Source organism: Heteronotia binoei, chromosome 18 (genome assembly GCF_032191835.1).
Source record: "Heteronotia binoei isolate CCM8104 ecotype False Entrance Well chromosome 18, APGP_CSIRO_Hbin_v1, whole genome shotgun sequence".
NCBI lineage: Eukaryota > Metazoa > Chordata > Lepidosauria > Squamata > Gekkonidae > Heteronotia > Heteronotia binoei.
In genome coordinates this window covers 32,071,546-32,091,758 of record NC_083240.1, presented here as the reverse complement: position 1 = coordinate 32,091,758, position 20,213 = coordinate 32,071,546, and the positions used below count along the sequence as shown (strand labels likewise).

General features: G+C 44.6%; 1 protein-coding gene across 6 annotated transcripts in view; it reads right to left on the bottom strand.

Moving 5' to 3' along the window:
- AUTS2 (activator of transcription and developmental regulator AUTS2) overlaps positions 1 to 20,213 on the bottom strand; it is a 1,045,632-nt gene that overhangs the window by 604,508 nt on the left and 420,911 nt on the right. For all 6 annotated transcript variants that reach the window (XM_060258686.1, XM_060258689.1, XM_060258688.1 and 3 more), the window contains one exon: positions 2,161 to 2,196. In XM_060258686.1, coding sequence (XP_060114669.1) covers positions 2,161 to 2,196 — 36 coding nt within the window. The remainder of the gene's footprint in view (positions 1 to 2,160; positions 2,197 to 20,213) is intronic.

Sequence of the window (20,213 nt, the reverse complement as noted above, 5' to 3'; positions counted from 1 at the left end):
TTTCATGGCAGACTTTTTACGGGGTGGTTTGCCATTGCCTTCCCCAGTCATCTACACTTTCCTCCCAGCAAGCTGGGTACTCATTTTACCAACCTCGGAAGAATGGAAGGCTGAGTCAACCTTGAGCTGGCTACCTGAACCAGCTTCCGGTCAGGTCGTGAGCAGAGGGCTCTGACTGCAGTACTGCAGCTTTACCACTCTGCGCCACGAGGCTCTTAAATAAAACTTAGACTTGTGCTAATATTTAATCAGTACTTCAGCCAGTCACTGTTGAAGCAGTTACCATGAATTAACATAAAACGTCATTGTATATTCAACATTGGCATTCATAATGGAGAATTTTCACAGGCAAATTCATTATATCCTTCCCCAAGGAAGGAATGGACTCCTGATCAGGACAGTTCTATCCTGCAACAGCTCATTTGTTAAAAGTCAGAGACAGTCAATCTGTTTTCAGTCCAAGGCACAACTCTTCCCTCCAGCATCCTAGCAAATACAGCTCAAAGCTGTATTAAAATTAAAACACACATTGTTCCGAAGTGAAAGACTCAACTGATATTACAAAGACAGGGCCCTGCAGCAGTTGCATTACTGTTTCTTAAAGAGAAGAGGCAGAACTGCACTTACCGTACAAGGACATCATTTTTTTTTCCTATTGTATTCTGAAAAGTCGGCAGCATTTCTTTTTTGTTGATGCCAACCTAATGAACCATAGTTCCATGCAATGAGTCAGGCATAAATACGGTTGGCCAGAGAAGTTGCCCAAATGACATTCAAACTGCTTGCATGTTTACATCTTCTATGTGCAAAATTGTACATTTGTGTTATTCATTATGTATCATGACTGATCATTTCTGTCCTGGTTTTCAAATATGAAACTCCACCATAAAGATGCAGGTTTCACAGAAAATACAGTTGTCCCACATAAAACTTTGGAACACATGTAGGCAACATTCTTCAACATGTGTGCCAAATAGGGTCACACCAGTCCAGTTAGTCAACTTTCAGAGCTTGTTCTCTGCCCATATTCTCATGAATCCATGAAATAGGACCAGTACCACAGGGGCCCTCAACTGATGTCCAGCAATATCTGGCCAAGTATAACCCTCTCTACCTCCCCCTTTTATTTGAAAGTATGTATTGATGTGGGTTTTTTGAAACTTAAGCCAAAAAGTTTGCCTACTTTAGAGCAAGGGACTTATTCATTTTTGTATGTATGTGATCCCATCACATGTGAACATATTGATGTGAACATCAATAACTTAGGTGGGAAGGATCCAGTCAAACAAACTGTTCAGACAACTCCCCTATAAAGAATATATGGGGGATGCTTCTTGAGTCAGAGTTTTGATAGGTTCATACATGCCTAAAGGCCAAAGCAGTCTCAAAATGGCCTTCAGAATACCCAAAAAGTAAGTCTAGAACCCATACAATGACTTCAGGGCAAGAATGATCTATAATGGTGACCAAAAGAAGATTCAAAGCAATGATGACAAAAAATGTGTGGGTAGATGTCTTGAGATGTAGGGTGATGAGTAGATAGATGTCTTGAGATGTAGAGTGCCTAAAAGGGGGGGGGGGGGGTAGATTGAAAAGCGGATAAACAGAATAATGGGTTGAAAAGCAAGAGTGGAGGAGACAGATGGCCAAAATAATATACCTAGGGCTACAGGAGAGAAGGCATTGTGTGCTGTTCTGGGGAAGTGAAAAGTGACTGGGTAATCTAGGGTTTGCCAGATCCAGATTGGGAAACTCCTGGAGATTTGGGGATGGAGCCTGGGGAGGACAGAGACCTCAGTGGATTACAATATCACCTTCCAAAGCACCCATTTTCTCCAGGAGAACCGATCTCTGTTGTCTGGAGATTAGCTGCAATTCTGGGGGAATCCCCAGATCCCACCTGGACTGGCATCCCTAGTAATGACTGACGAAGTATGTATAGGGACTGAGACTCCAAGGAAGTGTTGAATAGGACACTGAATTCAAAACTCCCTGTATTTCCAGCCTCAGGCCTGTTATTTGCACCCACCCGTCTGTACGAATGACTCCAGTTGACCAGACCCATTAGCGGAACAGGGGTAACTGATCTTGTAATGCGTGTGCGGACACCCTTATATGTCATTCAGAGATAGAAGTTCAAAACAGTCGAGATCCACTTACGAAGTAGCCCGTTCCCAAGCTGGATGGAGCTGAGCTCTGTAATAAAACACACACACACACAAAGAGGAGGGGAAAAAAATCAGAGATAGCTTTCTCTCTCTCTCTCTCTCTTTCTATCCTGAAAAAAAAGGTCCTATCCCCATACCTCATTACCCGGTTCCCTTTTAAAGGTTTTCAACACCACAGCACTGCCCCATGGGGCTTGCCCTTTGTCATCTGCTACTGAACCAAACATGATGTCGTAGCTTAATTCCCCCCCCCCCACACACACATTTTTTTTTCACATTTCTCAACAGCTCACCAACAGTAACGTGCTATTTACTGAGATTTCCAAGCTCCGGCGGTGGGTGTAATTGCCAATTTATTTGACAGGCAGCTGGGTAATGAATTAATGATGCCATTTCGGCCTGTGCTGAGTCTAAACAGACACGCATCAACCAGCCTTCCTGACACACTGGTATTCGGTGCCCTGGACCCCAGCTACTTAGCCTCCTGGCAGCAAAGGGGCAGGCAGAAAGGGAGAATGAGAAGGGCAAAAAAAGGATCCTCAAATTGACAGGATTCAGAAGAATATAGCCCCATAGGTTTGGATAGATAGATGGATGCCTTTTTTGTGTGTGTGTAAGAAAGACATATGGGCTTATTTGCCAATTTATTCCCCAAAGTTAGTTTGGATGTTTTGCTTAAACCGGGAAAAAAACCACAGAGACATTTTTCAGATATACTAAATTCGTGGCAGGGGGTGAGCTTTCATGAGTCACTGCTCACTTCTTCAGATACCCGAAGAAGTGAGCAGTGACTCACGAAAGCTCACCCCCTGCCACATATTTTATTAGTCTTTAAGGTGCTACTAGACTAGGGTTGCTACATCCAATTGTTCTGCCGGCAGGGATGAGAGGGAGTTTTCCAGGAGTGGGGGGGAGAGCGGGGTGACATCGCTGTGCTAGGATTTGGGGCAAAACTGTAAGTTTTGGCCAAAATGCTAGAGTGTCACCATGCAACATCCCCAGCATGATGATGTCACTTCCACATGTCACTGCACCAATGATGTTTATGTGTCTTTTGTGGGTGGCACTTTCCTCACCAGCCTGCTGGCTGCCAATGGACAGAAGCCCCCAAAATTGGGGGGAAACACCACCTGGATCGGGTGTCTGGCAACCCTACACTAGTCTCTTGCTCTTTTCTACTGATACAGGCAAACATGGCTACCCATCTGGATCTATTTTGCAGATATGATTAGTAATTTGAAAATCAACATCAATAAAGAGAAGATGGTTAGATTTGAGTCCAGTAGCGCCTTAGAGACCAACAATATTTTTAGGGTATAAGTGACGGAGGAGAACTTCCACATTCAGAGGCACTAAACCTCTGAATCCCAGAGCCAGGAGGCAACAGAAGGGGAAGCTCTCAGCCTCTGTGCCCTGCTAGGAGCCTTCCAGAGGAACTGGTTGGCCACTGTGTGAGACATGATGCTGGACTAGATGGCCCCCTGGTCTGATCCAGCAGGGCTCTTCTTAAGCATTTGAGAGTCAAAGAGTTGAATGGTTCCGTTTCCTAGATGTTATATCAAAAAGTGTTATTTTAATACTCCATTCTACCCCCCAAAAAAGAATAGCAACAACAAAGGGAACGTCATGCAGATTAGTAGGTGTAATGGTAGCGATGTATTTACATGAATTTCTTTGTCATTCAATTTCTTGGAGTGGATAACTTATTTTTTAACAGACAATAAGAAACAAAGAAACTTATAATTAGTATTCCAATGATAAATACTGTTAAGCAACAAAAACACAACCCAGTACAGATAAAATCTATTACAAAACCCAGAAGAAAAACATCATCTAAAGGACCCATTGTTTAATTGTGGTTATTAGAAGCCAGCTATTAGATGTTAAGTCTAATGGTCCACAGAGATGCTCTGAGATTCCTCTCTAATAGGAGTTCTTCTTGGAGTGTGCCATTCTGATCTAAGCTGCTGATATCACTAAGAGTGATACACTTGGTGTTGCCAGGTCTGACTCAGGAAATATCTAGGGACTTTGGAGGTGGAGCCAGGAGCAAGGTTGTGACAAGCATGACTGAACTCCAAAGGGAGCTCTGGCCCTCACTTTTAAAGGGACCGCACACCTTTTAAATGTCCTCCCTTCACTGGAAATAATGGAGGATGGGAGCACCTTCTTTTGGAGCTTATAGAATTGGTCCAATCTTTCTGAAATGTGGCAAAGGGATTGAGGAGCCGCACCAGCAACTATGATGAAAATTTGGTGTCTTTATAACAACCCCCCCCCTCCAGATCCCCAGATACCCACAGAATGATTCTCTATTATACTTTATGGGGACCAATCTCCATAGGGTATAACGGTGTACCCAGAGGACATTTCCCCTCTCGCTTACTGATAACCCTGAAGCGGAGGGAGGGCCTTCAAACCAGGGGATCCCCTGCCCCCAACAGGGGATTGCAAACCAGAAAATACACCATGATTTAATAACGAAAAACATTCAATACCAATAATACCGAATTAGTCAGGATTTTAAATACAGTGATATTAACACATCTCATTAATACAATATTTTACAGGGTAGGTAACTCTTGACAGCAAATCTAGCATCAAAGCTTTGATGCTGCCCCAGTTTTGGCAGCGACAAGGAAGAGGGGATATGGGGAGCATGGCAGAAGTTCCTGATCCTTCTTACACAACTCCCCCAAGGTTGAGGTGATGGTAGGCAAGTTGGGGTGATGGTAGGCAAGTTGGGGTGATGGTAGGCAAGTTGGCAGTGGTTTTTTGGGGGGGAGGGGGGTAGTAGAGGCTCCTGGTTCTCTTCCCTGTCCATGCAGTGTTGTTTCTATGGCAGTTGTGGGAGGGGATTTGGCTCACTCTCTCATGCCCTCTCATGCTGTATCTAACTGCCTAGCCCTCCCCCTCTCAAGTGTTCTGGCTGCGGCGCTGTGTGCCCCCACATCACTCCTCAACTTTCCCACTCAGCCACTGGCTCAAGTTGTAGTGGAGAGGGTGGCAGGGAAGCTTCCACCATGGCAACCGCAGAGACGATTTCACTGCTCTGCAACCCTCCTCAGATGGTGGAAGAGGTAGACAAGTTGGTGGCATGTGGGTTATTGAGAGGAGGACTGTCTGAAGCTTTTGGATCTGCTCCCCTACCCACCCACAAAGTTGGTTCAGAAGCAGTCCAGACAACTGTTTCTATTTGTTTGTTTTAACATACTTTCAGATATGTAGAAAGATTTCCCTTCTCTCAATATGGCCCTAATGTGCAGATTTAAGTATCTGAAGACAGGGCCATGTTGACTGTTAGATATATTGAATTATGTGCAGACTGCTAAAAACTCAAGGGGATAATTAGGAAGGTTGCAATGGAGTGTCCTTTCCCTGGAAGTTATGTCAGTTCTCTCTAGGAACTGCAGAAACCTCTATGGTTTTACGTTCACCCCATTAACAACAGCCATCCTCTGCATTCCTGTCCCGGTCTCCTGCTGGTTTCCAGGCCTGGTAAACTTAACGAGTTATTGAAGTGTTAGCTGGATGTAGGAGGGCAGTAAGTGTGGGGGCACACAGGTGACAGTGGTGACTGGGGGACAGGAATTGGCCCTGTATTCATCCACCTGTGGACCACCCACTTCAACAAAAGAGCTGTCAAACTACAAAGATTGATTCAGAGACCCACAAACACCACAAAAGATGGACCTCATGGATTCTAAGCATTCCCTGCAAATAGCAAAAGGCCTTTTTAGCTGTTGTACTGTTTCAAGTGAAGAGGTTTTGGCCCTGGAACGCTGGAAAAACAGCAGCTCATTGTGAACCAAAAGAAATTACATCCTCCAGGTCTTGGAAAGTCTGCTGTACCGATTTTGCATATATATTGTGAATTACTGGAGGGGGGCAAGCTGGGTGGGGAGGCGGCTCACCCGTCTCTTTCTGGCCATTGTTTATGCAGGTCTGACAGAATGAAGGAACAGTGGGTATCATTTCAATTTCTGATGTCAACATCAAATTACTTATTTAATTTCATGCCTGGCGAAGCATTGTATAGCTACATGCAGAAGCATTTCAGCTCATTTGTTATGCTGTGTTTTTGCCGCGATTGGCTTGCCTTCCAACTGACAGCTTTAATTATGACATGAATTTGATTGCACTGCTGAGAAATTAACATAATGCAACAAAGCATTTAAGCACCCAGCCTCAGATACTCACATACACAAACAAAACAAGCACATGGGAAACGAGAGATGGAGGCAACCTGAAGATGTCTCCCTCCCTCTCCCCTCCCTCCCTGTCATCAAATCCAGAGGCACGCCATGCGAGCTTGCCGCCATTCATTAGACTGGAATGGCTTGAAGAAAAAAAGGGGTTGTTATCCTTCAGAATAGAATTTATTTTCTCATGGAAGAACTTGGTGGACTTTCAGCACACCCAAATGTAATTATTCATATAGCTATTTATTACCTACATGGCTCAGAGCCAAACTAAACATGACACTGTCCTCATGGCAGCCATGAGGACATGGCCGCCATTTTCAAGACATCTCAAAATGCCACAAAAGTGGTCAGGCCCACGTGTTGACACTCTTTTCTTCCCAATGCCTTCTGATGTGCCAAACAGCTGATGTGGGGGGGGGGGGGGCTGTGGATGTTTCAGCTCTTGAAAAATGATGGGGAGGGGGGAGAACAAGAGCATCACACTATGGTCTCAATCAGGATAGGGCCCTTGTGACAGTTTAAACAATATTTTAAATGATGTCTAGGGCTGCTAGCTCTGGGTTGGACAGTACCTTCAGATTTTGGAAGTGAAGCTTCAAGAGGGCAGAGTTTGGGGAGGGGAAAGACCTTAATGCCATATAATACTACAGTTCACCCTCCAAAGCAGCCATTTTCTCCTGAGGGATTCATCTTAGTTGCCTGCAGATAATTTGTAATACTGGAAGTTCTCCAGATCTTACCTGGAGGTTGGCAACCCTAAGTGTCACCATGATGGCCACATAAGGCTGTTTCCTTTGCAACTCAATCATAGGTGTATTCACTTAGAAATAACTTCCACTGAGTTTGATATGGCTTACTCCCAACTAAGCGAGGATAGGATGGTCTTCAAAATATCATCAGTGCATCAGCCCCCTTTCTCAGACCAGCTATACATAGCAGCTGATGAGTCCAAGGGTTGAGGTCACTCTGGCTCAGAAGTCATTTGTGTTTTATGTAAGTGCAAACTAAAACAAATTGCTTCACAGGAAGAAAAGCTGGCTTCCTCCATCTACATAAATAATGCAGAAAAACAACAGATTTAAATATTTGTCTTATTTTGCATACAGTATTCTTCAGACACCCATGAGGAAGGAAAAACAAATGTGCAAGAAATGTAAAACTCTGACTAATAAACACACATGTCAATGCCTTGCACACATATTCTGTATTTACCAGCATGGATCCTCTTGGGAAGGGGGATGCCATGGTGGCAATAACTCCACCAGTGCTTACAGAAATATCGAGGCTTTCAGCAGCCAGGAGAGTTCATCAAGACTGAGTAATGGATTAAAGGAGGCTTGATGAGGGTTGTTCCATGGGAGAGGGTGCTGGAAGGGAAAGGAGCGAGTGAAGGGTGGGCTCTTCTCAAACATGAGCTTTTGCAAGCTCAAGCCCTCCCTATTCCAGCAAGACGGAAACATGGTAAGGGATCCAAGAAACCGATGTGGATGAACAGAGAGCTCCAGAATAAGCTAAGGGAGAAAGAGGAAATGTTCAGGAAATGGAGAGAAGGATTGACCTCTAAAGAAGCCTATATGAGGGTTACTAGGTATTGCAGATCAGCCATCAGAGAGGCCAAAGCTCAGTATGAGCTGGGTCTGGCTAGGAGTCCTTGCTACAACAAGAAAAAAATCTTCAGATATGTGAGAAGCAAATGCAAAGTAAAGGAGGCAATTAGACTGCTGTTGGGAGTAAAAGGAGAAACTCTGGTGGAGGACAAGAAAAAAGCAGACAGATGTAATGACTTTTTTGCCTCTGTTTTCTCCCTGAAGAAGAATTTGAGCCCATCTAGAGTCAGTGGAAGACTTAACAGAATGCTTGAGAGGCTCATTGACATGGACAGAGAAATTGTGGAGAGGCACCTGGCTGCACTGGATGAGCACAAGTCCCCGAGGCCAGATGGTGTGCACCTGAGAGCACTCAAAGAACTTTCTAAAGAACTAGCAGAGCCTTTGTCCCTCATCTTCAAGACCTCCTGGAGGACTGGGGATGTCCCACAAGATTGGAAGACAGCAAACGTTATCCCAATCTTTTTTTTTTTTTTTTAAGGAAAGTACAGACTTCTGTTGCTGGAAAGATATTTGAGCAGATTTTAAAGGGGTAAATCTGTGAGCATCTAAAGGATAACTTGTTGATTTGAGGAAGTCAGCATGGATTTGTCTCCAACTAGTCTTGTCTCCAACCTGCTTTCCTTCTTTAATTGAGTAACAAGTTTACTGGATTGTGGGAATGCTGTTGATGTGGTTTACTTGGATTTCAGTAAAGCATTTTATAAGGTTCCCCATGACATACTGATGGGCAAACTGGAGGACTGTGAACTGGACTATAGGACAGTTCGATGGATAGGAAAATGGTTAGAGGACCATACCCAAAGAGTGATTGTCAATGGAGTTTCGTCAAATTGGAGTGAGGTATCCAGTGGGGTGCCACAGGGCTCTGTTTTGGGCTTGGTTCTTTTCAACATTGTTATCAATGATCTGAATGAAGGGATGGATGGACTGCTCATAAAATTTGATGATGATACCAAATTGGGAGGAGTAGCAAACACCCAGGAGGATAGAGTTAAAATTCAACAAGATCTGAATAATCTGAAGAAGTGGGCTGTTGTGAACAATATACAATTCAACAACAATAAGTACAGTCTTACATCTGGGCCACAAAAATATGAAGCACAAATACTGGATGGAGGATGTACTTTTGGGAAGTAGTACGTGTGAAAGAGGTCTTGAGGTACTAGTAGACTGTAAACTGAATATGAGCAGTCTGTGTGATGTCGTGGCAAAAAAAGACAAATTCAATCCTGGGTTGTATCAAAAAGGTTATAGCATTAAAATCACGGGAAGTCATAGCTCTGCTGTATACTACCTTGGTCAGGCCACACCTGGAATACTGTGTGCAGTTCTGGAGGCCTCACTTAAAAAAAATATGTGGACAAAATCGAACAGGTGCAGAAGAGAGCAATGAAGATGATCAAGGGCCTGGAGGAAGAACCATATGAAGAAAGGCTGAGGGCTTTGGGAATGTTCTGTTTGAAGAAGAGTAGACTGAGGGGGCACATGATTGGTCTCTTTAAATATTTGAAAGGCTGTCATTTAGGGGAGGGCAAGGAGCTGTTCCATTTGGCAGCCAAGGACAGGACCTAAAGCAATAGGCTCAAATTACAAGCAGAAAAGTACCAGCTGGATATTAGAACAAAGCAGGAATCAAGTCGCACCTTTAAGACCAACCAATTTTTATTCAGAACGTAAGCTTTTGTGGGCTCTCTTAAGCACACTTCATCACATGAGGGGGTCAGGTATTCAGAACGTAAGCTTTCGTGTGCTCTCTTAAGCACACTTCATCAGATGAGGGGATCAATACCTCGTCCCTTCGTCTGATGAAGTGTGCTTAAGAGAGCACACGAAAGCTTACGTTCAGAATAAAAATTGGTTGATCTTAAAGGTACAACTTGATTCCTGCTTTGTTCTACTGCTTCAGACCAACACGGCTGCATACCTGGATCTATCTAGCTGGATATTAGGGATTTTTTTAAATGGTCAGAGTTGTTCAGGAGTGGAACCAGCTGCCTAAGAAGGTGGTGAGCCCCCCTTCATTGGCAGTCTTCAAAACATGGCTGGATGGTTATTTGCCAGAGATGCTTTAAGCTGATTGTCCTCTATGACACTGATCCTGCATGGAGCAGGGGGTTGGACTAGATAGTCTGTATGGCCCCTTCCAACTCTATGATTCTATGAACTTCTGAGCCTTGAGTCCAAGTGATTACAAGCCAGTGATTACAAGCATCAGCTGCCTAAATTGATGAATATGGGCAATGCGGGTAAATAAAACCCTGACATCCATGCTTGAAATGCACCCCATTTTAATTACAAGTGGAGAAATGGCATAGGGCTGTGGATCATTGGTACAGCATCTAATTTGCATGCAGAAGTCCCAAGGTTCAATCCCTGGCATCTGCACTTTAAAGGATCAGAAAGGCCTCTGCCTGAAACCCTGGAGAGCGGCTATCAGTTGGAGTAGATAACATGATGGACCAAGGGTCTGCTTCAGTGTTTATTGTAGAACCAAATTTGAGTCCAGTGGCACCTTTAAGACCAACAAGTGTCATTCTCGGTATAGGTTTACACCCAGAATTAAACTTGTTAGTCTTAAAGATACCACTGGACTCAAACTTTGTGCTATTGCTTCAGACTAACATGGTCACCCACCAATATTTATTTGTTACTTTATTTACAGTCTACATTTCTCACTTGGACTCAAGGCGAATTAAATAAAGTGAGTCAATACAATCGGCAAGATTGTACAAATTGAGTCAATACAATCAATGGACATTCAGTAAACAATACAATGGGATTAGAGTTATAGAACCCATCAGAAATCTAAAAACCGAACTGAAGCAAAGCATAAGTATTAACATGACACAGTTACAAGGATGCAAAAATTGCACAGTAGAATCCTAGCTGCAGTAAGCTACATACAGTAGCAGAGCGCAAAAGAATTTATTCAAGTAACTTTTGTGAATCATTTAGTACAGCACAACTCTATTACCTGCATAGAAAAACCCTCTTGAATAGTTCAGTTTCACAATAAGGCAGCTTTATGTGTTCAATACGTTTAGCACAAAAGAACAAGTATTTTTCAAACCAGGTGTCTGCTTAGTTAGACCCTTGGACCACTCAATATGGCTTAATCTGGATGGCAGCAATTGCCCAGGGTCTCAGGCAGAGAAAGATCTTTCCCCAAGAGGGATCCTTTTAACTGGAGATGCTGGTGATTGAACCTTTGCCCTTCTACATGCAGAACTCAACCATGCCCGCTTCCCAAATAGGGCTGCCAAGTTGCCTGTGGTCATTCCCGCCCTGAAAGAGCTCTGTCATCACACAATGTGTCTGGTGTGATGATGTCACCCAGACGTGACATCATCACGCTGGGCATGTCGCTCTAGCATTCAGAGTAAAAACCCCATGGTAAAATAGAGCTTGTAACCCAAATCCTAGAGCATCCCTGGTGCGACATGCCCAGTGTGATGACATCATTTGCAGGGGATGTCATCATGCCACATGTGCAAAGCACATGTGAGAGGACTCCCCTGCCGCAGCCAAGGTAGGACTGTGCAACCCTATTCCCAAAGAAGAAGAAGATGATATTGGATTTATATCCCGCCCTCCACTCAGAGCGGTTCACAATCTCCTTTATCTTCCTCCCCCATAACAGACACCCTGTGAGGTGGGTGGGGCTGAGAGGGGTCTCACAGCAGCTGCTCTTTCAAGGACAACCTTTGCCAGAACTATGGCTGACCCAAGGCCATTCCAGCAGGTGCAAGTGGAGGAGTGGGGAATCAAACCCCTTGATCCAAACCCAGGAGCTACAGCTAGTGCAAAATGCAGCTGCAAGGATTCTCCTTGAGCTCCCTAGGAGAGAGCACATTCAACCAGCATTACAACTATACTAGTTACCTATAATATACTGGGTTCACTTTGAGGTATTAAAAAGAAAAAAGGTAGTCCCCTGTGCAAGGACCAGTCGTTTTCGACTCTGGGGTGACGTTGCTTTCACAACGTTTTCACAGCAGACTTTTTACGGGGTGGTTTGCCTTCCCCAGTCATCTACACTTCCCCTCCCCGCCCCCCAGCAAGCTGGGTAGTCATTTTACTGACCTCGGAAGGATGGAAGACTGAGTCAACCTCGAGCTGGTTACCTGAAACCCAGCTTCTGCCGGGATCGAACTCAGGTCGTGAGCAGAATTTAGAACTGCAGTACTGCAGCTTCACCACTCTGCGCCACGGGGCTCTCTAATTGCATTTTGGTGATTTTTGAGGTATTAGCTCTTACTTTTAAAGCCCTATATGGCCAGGGGCGAGCGTACCTGTGGAACTGCCTTTCCCCATATGTTCCCCAGAGAGTACTATGGTCAAGGTCACAGCATTTATCTGCCGCCCACCCCCTCCCCCCCCCAAAAGATGTCAGGTTGGCTTCGACTAGAGCCATGGCTTCTTCAGCTCTGCCTCCCAAGCTGTGGAATTAACTGTCAGAAGAGACCAGGACCTGTGGGACTTGCTACAGTTCCACAGGGCCTGTAAAACTGAGGTCTTCCGGATGGCTTTTGGTTAACATCTTGAGGTCACCGGCAGAGTGATCTGGCTCCCTGTTGGTGTTACTGTTAATAAGAAAATATGCTACGTGGCCATTATTATTGACTGTAGCCTGTAGAGTTTCAACACCTGTTTTATGGTATATTATGATTTTAATTATGTGTTTTACTATATTTATTATGATTTTAATGCATTATGTTGGAAGCCGCTCCGAGCCTTTCACAGGAGGAGCAGGGTATAAATTAACAGAAATAAATATATATATAGAAGTATAGCCTCCCACAACCCCCTGGCATCATCAGTTTGTCCCCTTATTACCTTCCACAATGCCTTTTTATAGAAGGTACCATTTCCCCCCGATCCCTTATTTTGTATCAATTCCACTGCTTTAGTCTAGGCCTATGCGTAAAATCGCCAAAATGCAAACCCACCACCGAGACACAAATAAGCATCATTATATTGTCTGTATTACTTTTGGTTCCTTTCCTTAACGTTCTATTTGCTTTCTGCTGATGGCTCTGCATTAAGCTAATGTTTTCACGGATCCAGCCACAATAATTCAAAGATCTCTTAACTGAACAGTTAAAAACAGCCTCTTTCTCTTTTTTTACATTTAATTGTTTACTTCTCCCAATGCACAGGGTTTTTCAATATTTCATTAGATCTAAATCCAATTGCCAGCAAGCCATTAGTAAATCCCCTTAATATTGTGAATTTTTTGAGATTTTTAACTATGGTGTCCCGTAGGACAAGCGGGTGGGGGGACTCTGTTAAGCATAACACAAGAATAAGTCGGGGGGGGGGGGAAGGGTTGAGCTGTCTTGAATTCCAGGTTGAAGGAAACAGAAGGAGCAGCCATTTTGCCTTAGAGCAAAATCTCAGCTGAACGAATTCTACTGCAGGCAAGATTTTGATGAGATGGAATTGGCGGCACTGCTCTGCTCTACATAAGGAGGGGGAGGGCAGACAGCTTCGGCGTCTTTGGAGCCTGGAGGGCAGCCTTATCCAGAAAGCAGAAAACAAGTTGTCATTCCCCCAAAGCCAGTACAAGTAGAGATATACAGCAAGGGATGGGGGTTGGGGTGGTAGAAGAAAGCGTTACACTGCTCTGTGCATCTTCATCACCGCAGTGTCAAGTGACTGTTGGCTAATTAATTGGCCTTAATCTACCAGAGGGCAATTTTTCTGTTCATTAATTTATTTCAGGCACTCTTTTGCATGTGTGTTTGTGTGGCAGAAAGACCACAGGGCAAAGAGAGTCAGATCTTTGTTTGCTAAGAACCCTGACTCTCCCTCAAACTGAGGCTGACAACCCACGGGAGAATAAAACTGGGTGAGCGCCCTCGTTGGCAAAACAATGATGCTACTTCTGGTATGACCAAAAGTGAAATCACCACATCATCAGTTTCAACCTAGCAGTCAGCCAAAATTCTATGGTGACTGAACACTACAGTCTTGCTGATGACGGAGTGACATCACTACTAGTCACACAGGAAGTGATGTCATCATGCCAGAATGCTCCCATTTTTCTACCACTGCCCAGCTGAGGAGCAGCGAGAAGAGCCAGTGGGGACTGGAGGCAACTCTGCTGAGGCCTGCTATGAAAACACTCTCCTTATTTAGTGAGAGCTTTCCCAGTGTTGGGCTGTCCCCATTTTTGAGCCAAGGGGATATATTCGGTCATTGCGTTCCTTGACTGGAATGACAAGGACTGCAAAACAGCGGACAGTGACTTCCATTGATTCTCCCACCCATTGCAGATCCACATGGTGTCCCCTTTGCTATGCCTGTCAGTTTGCTAATCCCAAAGAACAAAATTTCAGGGGACCCAAGGGACTGCAGTAGGAGAGGTAAAGTGGACAGTCCTATACCACAAAAATCTGTGGATGGCTGAATACACACCAATGACCCTGTAAGTTAGTTCATTTCATATTGTGGCAGGCAAGTAGCTCCCACACCCCCGCTCCAATAATAAATATGATTGGTCCAAGTTTTTGGATCATCCTCCAAGAAAGCTTATGCCTTTAGCAGAAATGGCCATAAGAACAAAGTCCTACGATACCATTCCCGAATTAGGCCAGCTTTATGATATCACTCCAGTCTGGGCTCAGCTCATCCGGGACAAGGATTTCTGAACTAGGGAAGCTGAAATTTTGAAAATCTGCCCACTGCCATTAAAAAAAAAATATTCCACCATCCCTGATCCCAAGTAGGAATGCTGGATTTTATTTATTTATTTTTTGGACAAACGCAATCCCCAGATGAACATCTTGCTTCATCTCCCTTGACCACTCATGAGTCAAGCTCCTGATAAGACCACCTCAACATTCTGGGCAAAATTAATCTCAAGCATAGCACAGCAGCTTTGCTCCTGCACAGTGGCCACTGAATTTTATGTTTACCCACCCAAGGCAGGGAATTACCAGCTCCCAGCCTCTGTTTCCTGCCCCCCAAAAACTGAGGAGCAAAAGAAATGGCTGCCAAATAGTTACATTCTAGAAATTTCAAGGCAGCCCAGAGGATTGCCCAGGAGTGACATCACACCTTTCCCAAACCCTGGCCTCCCCAGGCACCACTTCCCAAATTGCTTGGCATTGTTCATGTTGGAGTATTGAGATGGATTTGTGCAGAACTTGAAGAATGCGTATGAATGCATGTGTTGGGAATAGGGCTGCCAAGCCCCCGGTCTGGGCGCTTTGGGAAAACTCTGTGGTTTTCCTGGACACTCTAGACACTTGTAAGTGAAAACTCTATGGTACAATAGGTACCATAGAGTTTCCTCCCTCCTAAATGGCTACAGCATCTGGGAAAACCATAGAGTTTTCCCAGAAATGCCTAGAGCGGCTGTGCACAGCATCACTGGCACGATGATGTCATTGTGTCGTGCAGGTGCAAAGTGCACACACAAATGTCCTCCACTCCGGGACGAAGAGGACTTGGCAACCTTAGCTGGGAACTCCAGTAGCTATTTGTGCTACATGGTTAGGTCGTTGCAGGTTGTGGCTGCTCTTACTCAGTCCAAGAACTAAGTCTCCATAGCTCCTGTACAAGGTGTACATGTCCCCAAAATTCATAATTTGGTCATTCATTTATCCTACTTGTGTAAAGTGAAATGTGGAATCACTTGCAGTTCTACTGTTTTTATGCACTGCTGACCCATTTGATATATGTCACCAGGCAAGCCTGATCAGATCTCAGAAGCTAAGCAGGGTTGGCCTCAGTTAGAACTTGGTTGGGAGACCACCAAAGGAGTCCTCAGTTGCTGGAAAGCCACCTTTGGACATTGCTTGCCTTGAAAACCCTATGGGTTGGTTGCTACATGACAGCACTTTTCACCATCACTGTATGTATAACAGCTATAGCAGGACTTCTTTTGTAGAAAAAGCCCAGCAAAAACTCATTTGCATATTAGGCCACACCCCTGACATCAAGCCAGCTGGAACTGCGTTCCTGTACGTTCCTGTTAAAAAAAAAAAAAGCCCTGGCTATAATGCTGATTTGTTGGCTTACAAATCACTGTTCTTACATGTTAAGGGGGAAATTTAGGGGAAGGGAGTAGAAATAATCATGGTGTGAAAGTCAAGAATCATGGGCTCATTTCAAACAGAGTAAAACCAAAATCAAAACATGGATTTGGGGGATGTCACAAAATGGACAGGCAATTCAAAACCAGTTCCAGTCTAGCTTGACCTAATACACCACCACGCTCCCATATTGCTTCTTTTAAAACATTTGAAAACAACCTCCCCCAAAATTATTCACAAATTTTAATTTGGCATTGTCTCGCTGGAGCTAACCTTTGGAACTGTTTGGTAAAGTATATTGACTCATGACAGCAGTTCTATAAATATGCCTAGGGCTTTAGAGGCTATTTAGCCCCATGGTTAATCCAGGCCTCAAGTCTGTATGTTAAAATCTTCCATTAGTCATTAACATTTGCTGTACTGTGAAAGCTGAAATGTTGAAACTTTTTAAGACGCTCAAGGGGTTGATGTGGGCAGATGAATGGATCCCAAAACGAATGAGAATGTTGTGCTTTTCATCCCTTCTGAGATAAAATTATAAACTAGGCCAGACATAGAAAATGGAAAAGAGAGACTGGCAAGTGGATTTATTAGGTTTCCTTACAATCTCCTGTCACCAAAAGCTGATGCAAGCTAGGGATGAACTGCCTTTCCCCCATTCTCTTCCTTTATTGTTCTCAAGTTCTCCTCTAAAATTACAATTCAAATGTAACTAGGAACATTTCTAAATCAGTCATGGAACTGGAGCATATTCAGCTTGCTACAGTATTCAGTTCCTTCTATTTGTTTAGATATTTTTCACATCTATGTTCCTAATACGGACATATGCATGGAAAACACATTGCAAAACAAAAACCCACATCTCCATATGTATTGTTGGCTCAAGAATCTTACTGCACGGCAGGGCTTTTCTTTTTGTAGAAAATGCCTAGCAGGAACTCATTTACATATTAGGCCATGCCCTCTGAAATCATCATTGTTTTTGGTAGAAAAAGCCCAGGAGGAACTCATCTGCATACTAGGCCACACCCTGACACTTGGCCAGCTGGAACTGCATTCCTGCTGAAAAAAAGCCCTGCTCCATGGTGTTTTGACTAATGCTCACAAGTGAGTTGTATGCATTCTTCAAGTCCTACAGAAATCCATCTTAATTAGAGATGAGCACAAACCAGGAAAATGGAGGTTTCCCTGGTTTGTGGTATCTCATGAACCACAAACCTTCACGAACCTTCCCATTTACCAAACGGGTTCATTTTGTGAGGTTCATGGCATGGTAATTTGGCCTCCTTGCAGGCTAGAGATGCCAAAGTTGCAGTGAGCCTCCAGCTGACTCTCCTCTACCAGCCCTCCAAGTTTGGCAAGGACTGCATTGAGAGGCAAGTTACAGCCCTCCCAAGCAAACGCCCCCAGGAAAGTGGTCTCTGCAGAAATCATAGCCACAGGTTCAGGAGTGTGTTGACTGAACCCCTTGCAAATTAGAGGCATCAAACTCACAGAGAACCTGCCATGATGGTGAAGACTAGATTTAAAGGGCGAGTAGTGCCCCCCCCCAAAAGTAAGTTCCATCAGGAAAGTCCTCTCTGAGGAAATCACAGCTGCAAGTTCAGGAGGAGTGTCAAATGCCCCACCCCCGGAAGCTAGAGGCATCTAACTCACAGACTTCCTGGGATGTCCCTTTACCTGCCCTTCAAAGTTTGGTGAGGATTGGCTTGGGGGGGGGGGGCAAGCACCGCCCATCTCCTCATCGTGGACGTTGTTGCCACAGATGGGCAATCCTTCTTCTTGGGCCCAGGAGGCAGTCAGCCACCCACCTCCTCCTGGAAGATCCCAGGGTCCGAAGTGCAAAAGAGGGGGGACCAAATGGGAGCTCTCACGCAGAGGGTGTGTGGAGAGTTAGAAAACCAAGATGAGGGGCAGGCAAAGCAAGGGAAGTTGATAATGTTAAGCCTGGGGGGGGGGGGTGACCAGAGGTGTGGAAGTTGAGGATCCTAGGGTTCAAAGTGCAAATGTTTGGGGGATCTAACAGGAGGTCTAGCATGGGGTAAGGTGGGGGGTTGGAAAGTTGGAAAACCAAGATGAGGAGCAGACACTGGAAAGGCAGCTGATGATGCTAAGTCAAGGGAGGGCGTGCCTAGAGATGCAGAAGTTGAGGCTATGAGGGTCCAAAGGGCAAAAGGGAGAGAAGAAATTGAGGGTTCAAAAATCTCACTATAGGGAAGTGTGGGTCCTCAGCTGAGGAACCCACTGGCTGAGCCCCTTTGCTCATCTGGAGCAGAAAGATAGGTGCCTCAGAGACCTGAGTAAGAACCAAACAGCCCCAACCCCACTGTTTTTACCCTGAAGAATGACTGCCAGTTCCCTTTCCTCTCTGCCTCTAACTCTCTCTCTGCCTAACTGTCTGCTGCAATGTAAAAATAGCTGCATGTGAGCTGGGGGTATATATCCATTCTGCTCACATAGAACAGAATGGGAGCTCTCTTGTTGGCAGCCAGCATTGCCTGTCAAGCTTTGGAGGCTATTATTGGTACTTCCAGGGCTGCAGAAGCCCACCCCCATTGCTTTGATGATTAATTGATCATGTCTGCCACACAAACCACTGACACAAACTGCATGAATCTCCATGAAAACCATGGAGGTTTATGAAAGGTTCGTTGAAGATGTGATCACATGACCCTCTGCTCAAGAACCATGAACTGAGTGATTTTCATGACAAATTTAGGTCCATGATGAGGTTTGTGCCCATTCCCAGGCTTAATACCCCTGTATGTACACTCAACTAAAGAGTTCTGATTTGTTGTATATTTATCATAAAAGCAGAAGAGCACTGCTGGATGAGACCAGTAATCCATCCAGTCCAGTATCCCATCTCACACAATGGCCAACCAATTCCTCTGGAGGGCCAACAAGAGGGCACAGAGGCTAATGCCTTCTCCTGATGTTGCTTCCTGTAACTGGTATCCAGCGGGGACTCATTTGCATATTAGGCCACACCCCCTGACATCACCATTGTTTCACACAGGGCTTTTATGTAGAGAAAGTCCAGCATGAACTCATTTGCATATTAGGCCACACCCCCTGATGCCAAGCCAGTTGGAACTGCATTCCTGTGCATTCCTGCTAAAAAAAGCCCTGGTATTCAGAGGTTTTGGCCTAGGAATTGTGGAGGTTCCCTTTAGTCACCATGGCTCATAGCCACTGATAGACCTGCCCTCCATGAACCTGTCTAATCCCGTAATCTGTCTAATCCTCCTTTAAAACTCATTAATGGACAGATATATGCAGCGGTGACATGGATGCGGAAAATAAAGAGTGGAAATTATAGCAAATAAAGCTATGCTGCTCTCCCCTGTCTTACTGCTACTACCACTGCCCCTAATTAGGACCCTCAGGAGATAACCCTTCTTATATCTTAACTGCTGATTCTCCATACACACACTATGGCAAACTATGCATAGGGCTTCTTGAACCCTCTCAAGTTTACTTCCTCTCACGAAAGATCAGCTGCCATTTTGGTTGCTCTGGAAACAGACAACTAGTAAGGTTGCCAGCTCCAGGTTGGGAAATACCTGGAAATTTTTTGGGGAAAGCCTGTGGATGTTTGGGGCAGAGAAGGATCTCAGTCAGGTATAATGCCATTGAGTCTACCTTCCAAAGCAGCTAATTTCTCCAGGTGAATACCCAGGAGATCTCTAGCCACCACTTGAAGATTGGTGAAACTCTAACAACCCATCAGGATCCATGCAATGTCTTCTGTCATGCCTCCCTCCACACTTAGTTTCTACACATAACTATTACTGTAGTTATCTTGTTTCTCACAGTGAAGATGATGGTGGCTGGCTGGGATTGTGGGACCCCTCTCCCTCCTTCCACTCCATCATCTGGAGACAGAGGCTGGGAATGGCCTTCACTTCTCAAGAGATAAGGAGATGTGCTTCTTTTGAACTGCTATGTGTTAGTGTTGGAAATATGTATCTGTTCTTTATGCAATGTTCTAAAGTTCAAGTCATTATAGGGTTAACACTGTGCCTGATTCTGTATTGTCTGCATGACCTAGGAAGAAGGTACTGACTGCTGTCAATCAAGGTCTAGAAGCCGGAAAACCTGTTTTGTTTGGTTGGTCAGTTAGGTGACTTCCTTTGTTCAGGTAGAGCGGTCAAGAAGGAAGAGGAAGTAGTCTCCATTAAGCAT